We start from the raw sequence: 15,519 nt of genomic DNA on the forward strand, positions 1-15,519 counted from the left end.
TAAAATACAATAATTGCTTTCACTTTTTCTTCAATCTATAACGACACGTTGCAAAGCAGTGGTAAAATGCAAGCTCGAGGAGAAAACGTAATTTAAGATTAAAGTAATCTCATTCTTTTATTAAAAACACTAAATCGGATAAACAATTCAGAGGGTGGTTGGTATACGTATATATATAAAAGGTTCAGATGCTGTATCGCGATTTAATAGACAATAAAAAGGACAAATTGGATCTCAGACGTGGGTGAAAATACCTAACAGCTTACTTATGTAATTAATTTCTGATTACAACGCAACGAATTATACAGGGTGTCCCTAGACAAAAATTTTCAGTCTCTCTCCAGCCTCTCAGAGTCTTTCAACGTCTCTGAGAGAGTCTCTCACAGTCTCTCAGTTATTGCCTAGGTGTTTTTATGGATCTCTCACAGTCTCTGTATGAGAGACTCGAACGATAAAATTGTTAATTCAGAGATTCAAGTCTCTCACAGAGAGACTGAATGAATAAAACTGAAAAATTGAGAGATTCGAGTCTCTAGTAGAAAGACTGGGATTTCTGAAATATGTTGAACTTAGAAAATTTTAACCATGTCTATCGAGACACCATTTATTGAGAGATTTGAGTCTCTCGTTCAGAGACTGGATACGAAATGAGGATCTCTCTATGAGAGATTCGAATCTCTCGTAGAAAGACTGGGATCTCTGAAATATGTTGAACTTAGAAAATTTTAACCATGTCTATGGATGAGACACCATTTATTGGGAGATTCGAGTCTCTCGTTCAGAGATTCGAATCTCTCGTTCAGAGACTGGATACGAAATGAGGAACTCTCTATGAGCGACTCGAGTCTCTCGTTCAGAGGCGCTAAACAATTTTTTTGACAGTCTCTCGACAGTCTCTCTGAGCGACTCGATGAGAGACAGAAACTCGAGTCTCGCTTTCAGAGACTCTGAGAGACTGAAAACTTTTATCTCGGGGCCCCACGAAGCACCGTTAGATATATGCATGAAAAATGATCGTTTTCTCGAAAACGGTTACTGAAAATTCAAAGTTTCTTAAAAGGACACTCACAATGTAATTTGGATAAAACAGGTCTAGGTATATCATGTGGGTTATGGCAAGATAGTCAAAACTAATTTTTTTGAAATTTTGGATGTCATATTTCCAGATATACCTATTCCTCAAATTGTCCTACAAAAACATGATTCTCCATTTATTTTCGAAACTATTTACGATAAATGACAAATAAAAGAAATGGTGTGTACACTTATGTACACGTGTTAGAGGTTTTACATTTTTTTTGCATAACAATTCAACAGGCCAATACGAACCTGGAACTTTAGGTATTTTATGGAACCTTAGGTATTTTAAAGTTAAATTTTCCTTCACAGATCTTCTTCCTGGAAAGAAATTGCACTACATAGCAGCTGACATTGGAACAAATTCTAACGCAAACTCCGAGGAGTACGACCGGAAAAAATCATCGTCAGCCGCTAAAGCCATCCAAATAATGACGGCAATGAGAGAAAATGGCACGATCGCTTTTATTGGTCCAGATGACACGTGTTTTTCCGAAGCTTTGGTTGCAGCAGCTTGGAATATTCCCATGATCTCATACGTAAGACGTATTAAAAATACAGATTGTTTTAAAAATATAAAAGAAGTACTTAGGTAATGTCCTTGGTCTGTCCGAATTGTCACAAATTGATCGCGATTTTGATCTCTTTGGTCTCATCGGCACGCTGGTGCCGTAAACAGTTTCAATAGATCACCGAAAAGGACCTTGTCAAGTATTGATGAAGTCAGAATTCGAAGCGTATTTCTACCTCATTGTCTTCAGCCATTATGTGTATCTATTATATATAGTTAAGGATATGTGGCGTTTTAGTTTTCGGGAAATACGAAAATTGACTCAGTATTGGATAAAGGCGAGGTGGTGTCTAAAAAACGTTTCGACCGGCGAGGCGACGAGCATATTGTAATGTTCGTGGGTTTAACAAAATTAAAAAATAGTACAAATGACGCAGTAAACTGCCAGACGCGGATCGCGATTTCGATCTGTTTGGATCTCATCAGCGCGTCTGGCAGTTTCGACAGAATACGGACCACTTCGAATTATTTTATTCGATTGAGCTAACGTGCCTATCACGTTGAGGTTGGCTACGCCGGGATTCGTTTTCAGCAAGTAGATATCCACACAAGTGGACCTTGTTGGAGCATACGTAATCCTAAAATGTAGCATCGTGCTACAGATGGCGTTTACTGCGCCATTTGTACTATTTTCTAAAACGCACTGTTAAGACAGCAGGTAAAAGTTGGTCTGTGTTTTGTCGGAACTGCCTGCAGTTCGACAGAATACGGACCACTTCGAATTATTTTATTTAACAAAATTAACTTCGAAGACTGATAACGACAAAATCTATTTATTTACACTAATTATTAATATATCACTATTCACTGCTCTATTTATTTTACTGCTATCACTGTTAATTTATTTCTCGATTCACTTCTGCAATGGTCAATTTATTTCTTCATCTCTCGCTGATCGTCTCTTCCTTTAAATACTTTTTTGTTTACTTTCGGGAGCCTACTCGAAACATCCGGATAGTTTCTTTTTTTCTTTGAACTGTTTAACTGCTTTCCCGGAACGCAGGTACGACACACATTTACAAATACGGCGCACACGAAGAAAGACGCCCACGGCTAGTCGGCGAATCCATAAGCTGTTAACGAACACGTGTGCCCGATCGCAAACAAACACACTCGTGCTCGCTACAATATGAAGATGGTAATGATGAAAACGAAAATAAAAAAAAAACAATTAATTTGTAGTTTACGAGATAAAAACTCAATATGGGTAATGGGTATCCTTTAAGTTAAAAATGTTAATTAGAAAAATAACAATTAGTCTGTTGTAGAAAGTAACTTTTTAAGTTCTTTGGGCACTGAACTACTTCTCATTAATATTTTAACGATCGTTTTATCTGGTAAATAACCGTGTACGTATTAGGTCATGTCTTCAAATAATTTCAAAGTAATTTAAAGTTTCAAACTTTTAATGGACTATTTTATTGATAAAAGCATAAATGATAAAGCTAATATTATTTGGATACTTCGCGAAATTAAAGATAAATTATTATTACAAGGGTTAAATTAAATTTTCGAAAAAGAAGAACAGTAATAATAAATGAAGAATCGGTGACACGTGTCCTATTTTCTTTATAATTTTCAGAAATGCAGCGATACCAGCGTTTCAGATAAGCATATCTTTCCAACATTTGCCAGAACACTACCCCCGTCGAGCAAAGTTTCAAAAAGTGTGGTGGCCCTATTAAGGACATTTGATTGGCATTGTTTTGTTTTAATATCAGGATCGCATCCAGGATCCGGCAGTGAAGTCCGGGCTGCCATTGAGGTAAACGGATAGGAATTTTTAAACATACCGTCTTAATAATTAAAAATAAAATAAGATAGTGTTAGAAGCGCTCATCAAATTACATTAATTGCAGGAATTTATCAAAAACTACCTAAACAGTGGGTAGAAACAGAGGATACAGTTGGCCCTGTAACTTCCCTCTCTATTATCCGAACATGTTACTGCAACATTTATTCATATTCCGAATGACTTTAAAACCTTGCGCCCACCTAAATGTTTGCTACACAATACACATGCTTCATAACTTCTTTTTGTTACAATTAGTCCGAGAACTTGACAAAATATTTAAACATTATCTGGAATATGGACAAATTTTACGTTGACATGTTCGGATAACAGGGGGACTTTACATTTACAAGCAGGCGGACGGCCTACTAGAAGCAAAGGGTACAAACAGAGGATAAAGTTGGCCCTGTAACTTCCCTCTCTATTATCCGAACATGTTACTGCAACATTTATCTATATTCCGAACGACTTTAAAACCTTGTGCCCACCTAAATGTTTGCTACACAATACACATGCTTCATAACTTCTTTTTGTTACAATTAGTCCGAGAACTTGACAAAATATTTAAACATTATCTGGAATATGGACAAATTTTACGTTGACATGTTCGGATAACAGGGGGACTTTACATTTACAAGCAGGCGGACGGCCTACTAGAAGCAAAGGGTACAAACAGAGGATAAAGTTGGCCCTGTAACTTCCCTCTCTATTATCCGAACATGTTACTGCAACATTTATCTATATTCCGAACGACTTTAAAACCTTGTGCCCACCTAAATGTTTGCTACACAATACACATGCTTCATAACTTCTTTTTGTTACAATTAGTCAGAGAACTTGACAAGATATTTAAACATTATTAGGAATATGGAAAAATTTTACGTTGACATGTTCGGATAACAGGGGGACTTTACATTTACAAGCAGGCGGACGGCCTACTACAAGCAAAGAGTACAAACAGAGGATAATACTGGCCCTATAACCCTCCGCACTATTATCCGAACATGTTACTGCAACATTTATTCATATTCCGAATGACTTTAAAACCTTGCGCCCACCTAAATGTTTGCTACACAACTTCCCTCTCTATTATCCGAACATGTTACTGCAACATTTATTCATATTCCGAATGACTTTAAAACCTTGCGCCCACCTAAATGTTTGCTACACAACTTCCCTCTCTATTATCCGAACATGTTACTGCTACATGTATCCATATTCTGATTGACTTTAAAACCTTGTATACATACATATGCTTCCTAATTTCTTTTTGATATAATTAGTCCGATAGCTGAACAAAAGATTTAAACATTATCTAGAATGTGGTCAAATTTTACGCTAGTATGTTCGGATAACAAGGGGAACATTACATTTTCAAATAGGTGTAAAGTCTACTAGAAATAAGGGATAGAGCTGATGATATAAGTGTCCCCGCATCCTTCCTCTTTATTATCCGAACATGTTATCGCAAAATTGGCCCATATTCCGGATGACCTTGAATTTTTTTTTGACCACCTAAATGTTCGCCACACAACTAATGCTTAATTAGTTGTAGAACTATAATTGTAATAATGCTGTATTGCAGGAGCTTTCAGCTATTCATGGTCTAGTAATAACTGACATAAGGACCTATTATACTGATTACATCCCACAACATATCGAGCAAATGGACAACATTGTTGCAGACACTTATCAAAGAACCCGTAGTAAGTTTAGAAATACATTATTGTTCTACTGTTTGATCTCGTATGGTTAACAATTAACAAAGTCAACCATTACAAGTGCACTTAGCTTTCTGCAAAATGAAGTGAACTTATTGTTAGATAACGGGTGCACTTTCAATTTGCAGCTGAGAAGGTGTATTCTGATTGACTAGCCAACAACTTTCAACAATATATGATTTCTGATTAGCCCATCTTAATACAACATAAAAATAGCAACAAGAAGCTGCAAATACTAACGTATTTTGCATAGAATTTGTTATTGTTTCTTAATTATTTTTTATTATTTATAACTTTTTGATTGCATACTTTCAAAAGAAAATATCTAAAGTTTTAATCTAATCATATACCTTTCCTTATTCCTTGATTGACAAGGGTTTTCAATTCCCTTTTCTGGATATTAAATTCTGTTTCTGATGAAAATATTCAAGGGATGATATAAGTAGGTAATCAAATTTCGACGATCTCCTTACCACGGTTTATGAGATACATTTTTCGTTTTATATTTCCAGTTCCCTATACACGCACGCACATAAATGATTTAAAAACACAATTTCGTTTTAGTATATGTGTTTGTTGGTGAGCATATAGCCCTCATAGATTTTATCAAATGCCTTCAACGACGTAACCTCTTGTCGTATGGCGAATATGTGGTTATATCTGTTGATGATGAAATTTACGATCCGAACAGAAAAGTCAATATATTAAGAAGAGGTACGTTGACATATTTTCCATTAAAAGGAAAGAAAAAAAAACATTTAAATTTTTAAATGTCTCAATAGATGTACGTAACACACTAAAAGAACAAACTTACAACTTTTGTATCTCATTTAAAAGTCTAAAGTTGACTACTATAGCTGTCCAACAATAATAGAAGTAATAGAATAAAACATACATCAAAGAAGCTTTAGTCGCTCCAAATGGTTACTGGAAAACAGACGAATTCCTAGTTTGATATCAAGCAACATAGTGTATCTCAAAATAGAAATGGCGTAGAGAAATACCGTAAGTGCTATAATTTGTCGCTATTTTTATTCCGAAATATGCTATGTGCAGTGCCAATTCACTGCTATAGGACAGATTTACGACAAAATGGGTAAAAGCATCATCTTTCAACGACAAATTATAGCCCTCACAGTATTTCTCTACGCCATTTATATTCCTAGATACGCTATGTGCAATGCCAACTGTCAGTTAGAGGATAGCCTTACGACAAAATGGATCAAAGTACCATTTTTCCACGACAAATTACATTATTTGCAGTATCACTTTGTCGATTCTCTAGTCGTTTATCGCTGTACCACAGAGGTATAAGCCAACGACAAAACGTGTAAAGGTACCAAGCTTGAGGCTTGACTCGCGACAAAATGAGTGTGCTGTCTTTCAGCGACAAATTATAGCCCTCACAGTATTTCTCTACGCCATTTCTATTCCTAGATACGCTATGTGCAGTGCCAACTGTCAGTTAGAGGATAGCCTTACGACAAAATGGGTCAAAGTACCATTTTTAAACGACAAATTACAGTTTTGCAGTATCACTTTGTCGATTCTCTAGTCGTTTATCGCTGTACCACAGCGGTATAGGCTAACGACAAAATGTGTAAAGGTACCAAGCTTGAGGCTTGACTCGCGACAAAATGAGTGTGCTGTCTTTCAGCGACAAATTATAGCCCTCTCAGAATTTCTCTACGCCATTTCTATTCCTAGATACGCTATGTGCAGCGTCAACTGTCAGTTAGAGGATAGCCTTACGACAAAATGGGTCAATGTACCATTTTTCAACGACAAATTACAGTATTTGCAGTGTCACTTTGTCGATTCTCTAGTCGTTTATCGCTGGACCACAGCGGTATAGGCTAACGACAAAATGTGTACAAGTACCACCTTTCAGCGACAAGTTATAGCCCTTACAGCATTTCTCTATGCCAATTCTATTCCGAGATACGTTAAGTGAATGTTACCTTGTCGGCTCTCCAGTTGTTTCTCGGTGGGCCAAAAAAATTTTGGTTAGTGACAAAATGAGTAAAGGTACTTTCTTTCACCGACAAATTATACCATAAATTTCTCTACGCTATTTTTAATTCGAGATATGCTATGAGTAGTGATAATATCAGGCTATTTTTCCTTAACCAGCTGGAGCGACAAGTTTTTTGATTTGGTAACAAATTATCGACCAATTATGGTATACTTTAGAACTAACAAGTTTAACTTTTTCATACTGACATGACACATGAAAATAAACGTATTTCAGACACATTGTCTTTAGTAGGTACATGCATGTTTAAACTAAACTACAACTAATATTAGGTGTTGTTGGCGATGAATTACAATTTATAATTAAGTATTAATATTGTTGATTTTTAAAGAGTATCTGGATCCTTTTATTTCAAATCCTTGGAAAGACGGGACAGATCTAACTGGATTTCGTTCCGTATTAAAAATTAGCCCGTCATACCCAACCAATTCCGAATATGGGTAAAACGGCAATACTCTAATTTAAAAAACCTTAATTTAATCACAATTTATTTATTACTGTTAGGAAAATCGGAGAGGCTATAAAGTCTTGGTCTACAAAACCACCCTTCTGTGTGCCCTACCATCAACGAATATTTAAAAGTATTTCGGTAAGCGAAAATATTTTTTTTTGTAACAATTCTAATTAGATAATGCGTTCATTAGTTTCCATTTGCATTATTATTATTATTATTTTCATGTCAGGTCCCTATTGAAGCAGCTTATTTATACGATGCCGTAATGATTTATGCGAAGGCATTAACCGAAGTTTTCGCTAACGAGGAGAACCCCAAAGATGGGGCAAACATTGTGAGACGCATATCCAATAAATCGTATCGTTCGATACAGGGATTCGACGTAAGAAAAAGTTTAACTTTACTGTAAGATACTTCTGCTTTTTTTTATACCAATTTAAAATAGTAACACCATATTTTACCTTATACATTTTAAAACGTCTGCCCGGGAAGAAATTATAACTTTCAAGGCTACAAAAGAGAAAGTAAAAAAAAAACAGCGGAAACAAGAATTTTAGATTATTTATCTACCTACTAGTAGAATTTCAATAATATATTTGAAAATTTTTAAACGATTATTATTCAACATCAGTAAAAGGCAGGCTAGAAATATTCAATAGGGTCTGAAGAGGGTTTAATATTCGGGTGTGATGTAGGAACTAATTCTGGACTCGATATTACTAAATATACTGAACACCAACACCTAGGTTCTTAGATTACCGTAAAATCCGGAAATATACGCGGTACCAGCACGAGCTATACTTCGTTTACTTTCTGTTGCGATGTGACCTTCAGTTTGACCGGCGCAAAGTAGAAAAGAACAGCATTAGGTCAGAAAAGGAAGGAGACGACTCTCGGCCAAACTCTTAACCAGTGAGGAGCGTATAATCCGTACAGTACTGCACGGAAAAATTGACCATTTTATCCACTACAATTTCATTGCACAAATGTGCTGTTATTGGTACCAATTACTTTTGAAAATATCAATGAGATGTTTATTTATATTTGAGGACATATTAAAGGCTTTAACGCTTGTTTTCGACTCGCACTACTATTCATGATTGAACAAAACTTTTGGCAGGTACTGTATGAAAGAGTATGTTTAATGAACAAAAGGCGAGAGTATAATGAGCTTTTTTCTCCCTACCTACGATTTTGCCAGCGCGCATCCAAGACATTGGAAGGGGCACATCGCTAGAGAAAGTAAAGTAAATGAAGTATACTAATGTAGCAATCTACAACAAGCGTAAATGGATCAGTGATATAAATACTTGGTTTGCATACAGGCGGGCTAGGTCTCCATTCCCGGCCGAAGCTGAACCTTTTTTCTTTTTAAGTCAGAATGAAAAACGGAACCGTTATAAATCACTCGTGTGTCTGTCTGTCCGTTTTTTCCCAGAATTTTAGATAGTCTTATTTGGGAATAGCATGAGTGTAAAGGGAAGGAAGGGTGCATGATATTAAAATTGTAAAAACTGTGAGGGCGTATCTAACACTTAGACAGAAATATATGACTATCTCTCTTTAGTCTATAATTTAAGGTGTATATTGATGGAAATGGAGATGCGGAAGGTAACTTTACCATAGTGGTACTGATGGATGACGCCGAGTTAAATGGGAGCTTTCGCATGAGTATGCAACCAGTGGGTTATTTCCAGTATAAATCCGGTGGGAATATTCATCCAGAGGATTTACCGGTATGTTAATTCACAAAATCATTTAAACAACCCGAATTTCAAGCTAAATTAACGACGATTGCGAAAGTTGGAAACAAAATTATTAAGGCTTTTAACTTTGATATTTGTAAAAGCAAACTATTAGGATCCGTCAAATGGGCATACACCATCTGGTGGCAAAATTTATAACTCGAATGAGGGAAAAATTTACATAGGAACTGTGCACGCAAATTGTAAAATTGTTTATTAAAATAATAAAACACGTTAAAAAAGTAAAAATTTTTTTGATGATGGAGTCGACGAAGTTTACTTCTAAAGTTAAATCAAATAAAAAGTTGATATGTTCAGTGAAAAGCTGCAATAGCACTTCAGACATAGATCTTCACTCTTCACCTACATTAACTACTTTCCAATAAAAACTAACCGTTTTATATATGTAAAAAATATTTTCGGAAAATTAGAGAAAAAAGTAAACTAATAGAAGCTTGGATGAAAGCAGTAGGTATCAAAGAAGTGAATTCCGGAATAAAAATTTGTTCACGTCATTTTAATGCACATGATTATATTTCAGCAAGTATTTACCATCAGCCATAACCTTAATATTTAAAACTAGAATCATACTAAAATTATAAAGTGAGAAATTATTTATTCCTGTGTAATTGATTTAACACAATTCTAATGATACGATATAAGTATTTTGAGGTTAAGAACCTACCTGCTGCAATACAACAAAGTTGCAATAATGTGTTTGCAACGTTCTCTTAAATCGGCTTTGCACGTGCAAGTCATTGATATGATATTGCTTAAATCACCCAGAATCACCTCACCAATTATATAACGTGAATCACTTTTTAAATCCGAAGTTTGTAAAAAGTAGGCAGTAAACTTGACGGAATTTGAAGGCTAGCTTCCGGATTTGTTATTTCCGAATTTTATAATGTGATTGGCATTAAAAACACGCTCACCTTCAACGAAATTTCCTTTCCGAGGCTTTGTGTCAGCCCAATCACATATTGTGTCAATACTTATCATTTTATCGTAATTTAAAAACTTGGAAATTGCAAGGTATACTATAGGAACCACGATAAATTTTCCCTAATCGGCGCCATGTTTTTAGGCTCCTCCCATTTGACGGATCCCAATATTACCTAAACAATTTTGATTTTTACTTTATTTTTAAAGGAATTTCGATACATTAACGATTCCAAACCGATCCGTTGGTTGGGGGGAAAATTACCCCCGGCCGAGCCTCCTTGTGGGTTCCTAGGAGAAAAGTGCGTTTATAAGCTAGACTGGAGACTGATTTCTGTCACCACATTCGCTACCTTTATTTTCCTAATTACGACCCTGTTCATTATCAAGTAAGTGTAATAACAGAAAACTTTGAATCGATTAATTAAGGGTCAAACAGAGGACACGATATCAAAACCTAAATACATAAGAAATAACGTTTATAATTATTTTGATTTTTTGAAAATTGTTATAGATATTATCGGTACGAACACAAACTGGCGTGCGTACTATGGAAAATAGATGTAAAAGATATTATAGTAATTCCAACGGAAACTGTAGAATCATCTACAGGGAATCATAAAAGCATGGTAGGTGAATGTTTGCTAATTGTAAGGGAACATCCAAGTATGTTTGCAACCACTAAAAACGAGTTTATGTACTCACTTTTACACCCTGTACATTAGGGTGCTTCAAACAAAATTTCTAATTTTTTTTTCTAACTCTTACCCCTTCAAATGTTTCCATTTGATGTAAAAAAAATCCTCGCCAAACATGAGCCCTATAGCTCAAATCTAAGGGGTCGCTATTTTTATTTTAGTTTCCCATTTAATTAACATAGGAAAAATTCTTTTTTGTTTTAAATTGAATTTACACATAATTTACGCAATTTTTTCCAAAAAACCGTTTCATATTCTCAAAGTTGAGTCTTTGAGCTTTNGTAATCAAACTATTAGTCAGTATTGTATTTTTATATATTACGAATTTCAAAAATGGTTCTCAGTACGTAGTGTAGGTGGCAGCACACATGATAATAATAAGATAAATGAATTAATCGTATGATTACAAGTAATCATGGATTATAATTTTGTTCCATATTAGTTTATATTAATTATCCAACAAAAAAATTGAACATGTTCATTCTAGTTGATAGTTTTTTATTAATGATAATTAGAGCACATTATAGCAGTTAAGAAAAATACGCCTTTCCGTTAAGTTATTAATTTGATTTATTCTGCAGTGGCAAGTGTTGTTTTGGTACAGTTTGGGAATTTGTAAAGATAATCACACTCTGTTCTAGAGTTTTGTAAAGCTCAAGGACTCAACTTTGAGAATATGAAACAGGTTTCGGGAAAAATTGCGTAAATTAGGTGTAAATTCAATTTGAAAAAAAAACAATTTTTCTTATGTAAATTAAATGGAAAAGCGACCCCTTAGATTTAAGCTATAAGGCCCATGTTTGGCGAGGATTTTTTTTACATCAAATAGAAACATTTGAGGGGTAAGAGTTAGAAAAAAAATTAAAAATTTTGTTTGAAGCACCCTACTGTCCATACTAAAACTGTAAAAAGTGCGATAGTGAGCAAAGACAGCTCATTGCCCCGTTTCGACTTTAACATTACATTCGAGGGGGGGACCGCTGTATTTCGAGCGCTTTTAATGTCACATAATACCCTATAATTGATCAAGTGCTTAAGTTTGTGTACCGGCACCCTGGACGGTGCCGTAATCTAGATTTCTTTTCAATAAGTTGACACACTTAAAATCAAATACAATTTTCGATAGATAGATATAACACTTTTTTTCTTTGTATACTATTTTGAATGCTCAATTTTCATTTTTATGATACCAAATTACATTTCAGATTCAAGTATACCGTCAAAGTGTATTTCGAGTGCCCATTGGTAGTTGTGATGGGGGCGAGTCAACGCCGAAACGAGCTTACACGCGTATCGGGATATACAAAGGGAGTATTGTGGCAATCAAAAAAATTCACAAAAGGACAGTTGACTTGACACGATCGATAAGAAAAGAACTTAAACAGGTAACGTCATCATAATCATTATAAGGTCGTCAGTCCTAAGACTGATTGGACACGCACCTCCACTCTTTTCTATTCTGAGTTAATCTTCGCATTTCCCTAAAGGTGTCCTACCAACCTATCTCGCCTTGTCTTCCATAGAGTCCTCTGTTCTCCTATTCTTTCCAATACCTCTTCATTTCTAACCTTTTCTACTCACGTTATCCTCATCATTTGCCTGTAACACCACATTTCGAACGCTTCTAACCTTTTCTTTTCCGCCGCACCCACTGTCCATGTTTCGCACCCATACAGCGCCGTGCTCCAAACATACACCTTTAACAACCGTTTTCGAATTTCTAAATTAACCGTTCGCGATTAGAGAAATGACACGTAACGAACATTAGTAAATCATGGAAAATAATTAAAGAATCGATTAAATTTTTGGTCAGTAACTTAACGGAGATCGACATTTCGATCTTACCTGATCGCATCAGCATTTGTTAGCTTAATTAAAAAGTTTTAAAGGCCAACACCCGTTTTAAAGGAAACCTAAAAATATAGTTTGCCATAAATGTTAAATGAAGACTTCTTGACTACTACACTGAAATAAAGAAAAATAGCAGTTTCTCCATTTGCGCTTTTGTTTTCTTAGATAAGGGAAGTTCGAAACGAAAACTTGATACAATTTATTGGCGCTTGTGTTGACCCTGGCAACGTGGCTGTTATAACGGCTTACTGTGCTAGGGGAAGTTTAGAAGACGTCTTGGCCAACACTGACTTACACCTGGACAAAATGTTCATTTCGTCTTTGGTATCTGACATGCTGAAGGTAAAGTATCATCATCATCATCACCATAAGGTCTTCTAACAGTTTTTTTTAATAAATTTACTCAGCATCACTAGTCACTAACGCTACCCGTAGTCTCACATAAAAAAATCACTTCTTAAGATCGTTGTAGTCATGAGCAAAATTCTTTCTGTCTTAATTTCAATAAACAATTTTACACTCTTGTTTTTTCTACCTTCCATAATAGGGGTTAATGTACCTTCATGAAAGTGAAATTATTTCACACGGAAACTTTAGATCTAGTAACTGTCTAATTGATAGCCGATGGGTTCTTCAAATAACCGATTTTGGACTTCACGAATTTAAGGGTAAGTACAAAAACAAACAGCTTCTTATTAAAATAATGATAACAAATAGATACTTAAGTATATACAATATGTCCCAAAAGGAAGTGAAAATATAGGCAACCATTTGAAGTTATCGCCATGCAATGTAAAGGAAAATGCAACTGATGCATAAACGCGATCGAAGAGCGATTTATTTTGGGATTGATAAGGTGTATGGTGAAGTCTTAATAAATTATTTTTTTATTAAAAATGATCGACGTCACGAATTATAACGGAATCTCGCAATCACACTATTTTCCAAAGTCAAAAGCCTGGCGCACAAGAACTAGGTGATTGCAACCCCAAAAATATAGATTTTCTAAAGATGACTTTTCGTTTGAGCGCTTCTTTTTGGGACACATTGTATATATCTATGTTTTTAATGATCTGAAGGTTTCTAGACGAAAGGGAAAGTTCTCGTTACAAAAAAGTCCAACATTAAGTTTCAAACATTTTTATTTTGATAAAAAAAAACTAATTCTCCCTTTTAAAGTGGATGTTGTAATATGGTAGAGTAATTTATTTGTGCTTTGATAGAAGACGATATTGCTCCAATTTTAAAAAGAAATCCGCCTCTACTACTGAAATTTAAGAGGGTAATGCATATTTAATTTCCAAAGAATGTACTAAAAAAACTTCATTTATCAGTACGAAGCATTATGTGGGGGTAACCTACATTAGATTATGTATTTGATGGATTAGTTTGAATTGTAAAAAGAAGGGACGTTCTCCAAAGTAAATATCATCGCCCTTTTCTTATGAATAATTAAAATTCGTATTAACAACAAGCTTTTCGATACTTTGCATCTTTCATTCGATATTATTCATGAAATTCGCGAAATGTTTGCGAACTTCTTTGCCGTGTAGTCAATCGTTCTGCACACATTTTTTGTGAATGTAGAATGCGGAGACCTTTAATTTGACAAATAGTACATGTACTCACGTTATTAAATACGCATATCAGGATGAGTCATTTATCTTGATTAGATCTCATTATTTTGGAAATATATATGTCAAAGTTAAGGTCACATCCAAGAACCTTTCCCCTTTCAAAACATAGGCACAACTTTTACCTAAAACTTTTTCCGAAATAATGAGAATTCTTAAGAAAAACTACTCAACCTGCCGTCGCATCGTTTGCGCGGTGCAACGGGCGACTGTTCGCGCGGTGCAACGGTCGAACGGTGCGCGGTGCAACGGTCGAACGGTGCGCGGTGCAATGGTCGGAACGTTACCAACTTTTAACAATATTCGTTTCAAATATAATTCCGAACAGATAAATTCCTAAAAATGGGGAAAATGTTTCACTTCTGGTAGATATATGAAATCCAACTTTAAGAAATGTTATATGCCTAAATTAATAAACGTTTTATATCATGTACGTCTTTTTTATAACAAAATATAAACAGCCGGTGAAGATACTTCGGAAACGGAAGCAAAAGAATTACGAAGAGCTCTATGGAGAGCCCCGGAACTGTTAAGACTTTACCCCCATGCTCCTTCCAGAGGAACACAGAAGGGAGATGTCTATTCTTTCGGAATTGTGCTCTACGAAATATTAGGAAGAAATGGACCATGGGGGAAAATAAATAAAACCGCTGAAGGTGATATAATATTATATAAACTGTTCATTCAATTATACACACTCCTATTATTCTATCACCAATATGTTTTGAAAAAATTAGGATGTTGGTTTGATTAGTTTTTAGAAAATTGACGAAATTCAAATAAACAAACGAAATGGTATACTTCATTTACTTTCTGTAGCGATGTGCCCCTTCCAATGTCATGGATGCGCGCTGTCAAAATCGTAGGTAGGGAGAAAAAAGCTCATTATACTCTCGACTCTTGTTCATTAAACATACTTTTTCATACAGTACCTGCCAAAAGTTTTGTTCAATCATGAATAGTAGTGCGAGTCGAAAACAAGCGTTAAAGCCTTTAATA

General features: G+C 35.2%; 1 protein-coding gene across 1 annotated transcript in view; it reads left to right on the forward strand.

The window, feature by feature from the left end:
- The window catches only part of LOC108732777 (guanylate cyclase 32E), a 46,247-nt gene that overhangs the window by 4,271 nt on the left and 26,457 nt on the right, over positions 1–15,519 (forward strand). Inside the window, exons 3-16 of the mRNA XM_025976631.1 lie at positions 1,390–1,616; positions 3,231–3,413; positions 5,026–5,146; positions 5,726–5,875; positions 7,528–7,636; positions 7,701–7,785; positions 7,880–8,032; positions 9,231–9,386; positions 10,548–10,726; positions 10,852–10,966; positions 12,241–12,420; positions 13,052–13,228; positions 13,434–13,554; positions 14,982–15,176. Of these exons, the coding sequence (XP_025832416.1) occupies positions 1,390–1,616; positions 3,231–3,413; positions 5,026–5,146; positions 5,726–5,875; positions 7,528–7,636; positions 7,701–7,785; positions 7,880–8,032; positions 9,231–9,386; positions 10,548–10,726; positions 10,852–10,966; positions 12,241–12,420; positions 13,052–13,228; positions 13,434–13,554; positions 14,982–15,176 (2,151 nt within the window). The remainder of the gene's footprint in view (positions 1–1,389; positions 1,617–3,230; positions 3,414–5,025; positions 5,147–5,725; positions 5,876–7,527; positions 7,637–7,700; positions 7,786–7,879; positions 8,033–9,230; positions 9,387–10,547; positions 10,727–10,851; positions 10,967–12,240; positions 12,421–13,051; positions 13,229–13,433; positions 13,555–14,981; positions 15,177–15,519) is intronic.

Source organism: Agrilus planipennis, unplaced genomic scaffold (genome assembly GCF_000699045.2).
Source record: "Agrilus planipennis isolate EAB-ADULT unplaced genomic scaffold, Apla_2.0 scaffold68, whole genome shotgun sequence".
NCBI classification, from domain to species: domain Eukaryota; kingdom Metazoa; phylum Arthropoda; class Insecta; order Coleoptera; family Buprestidae; genus Agrilus; species Agrilus planipennis.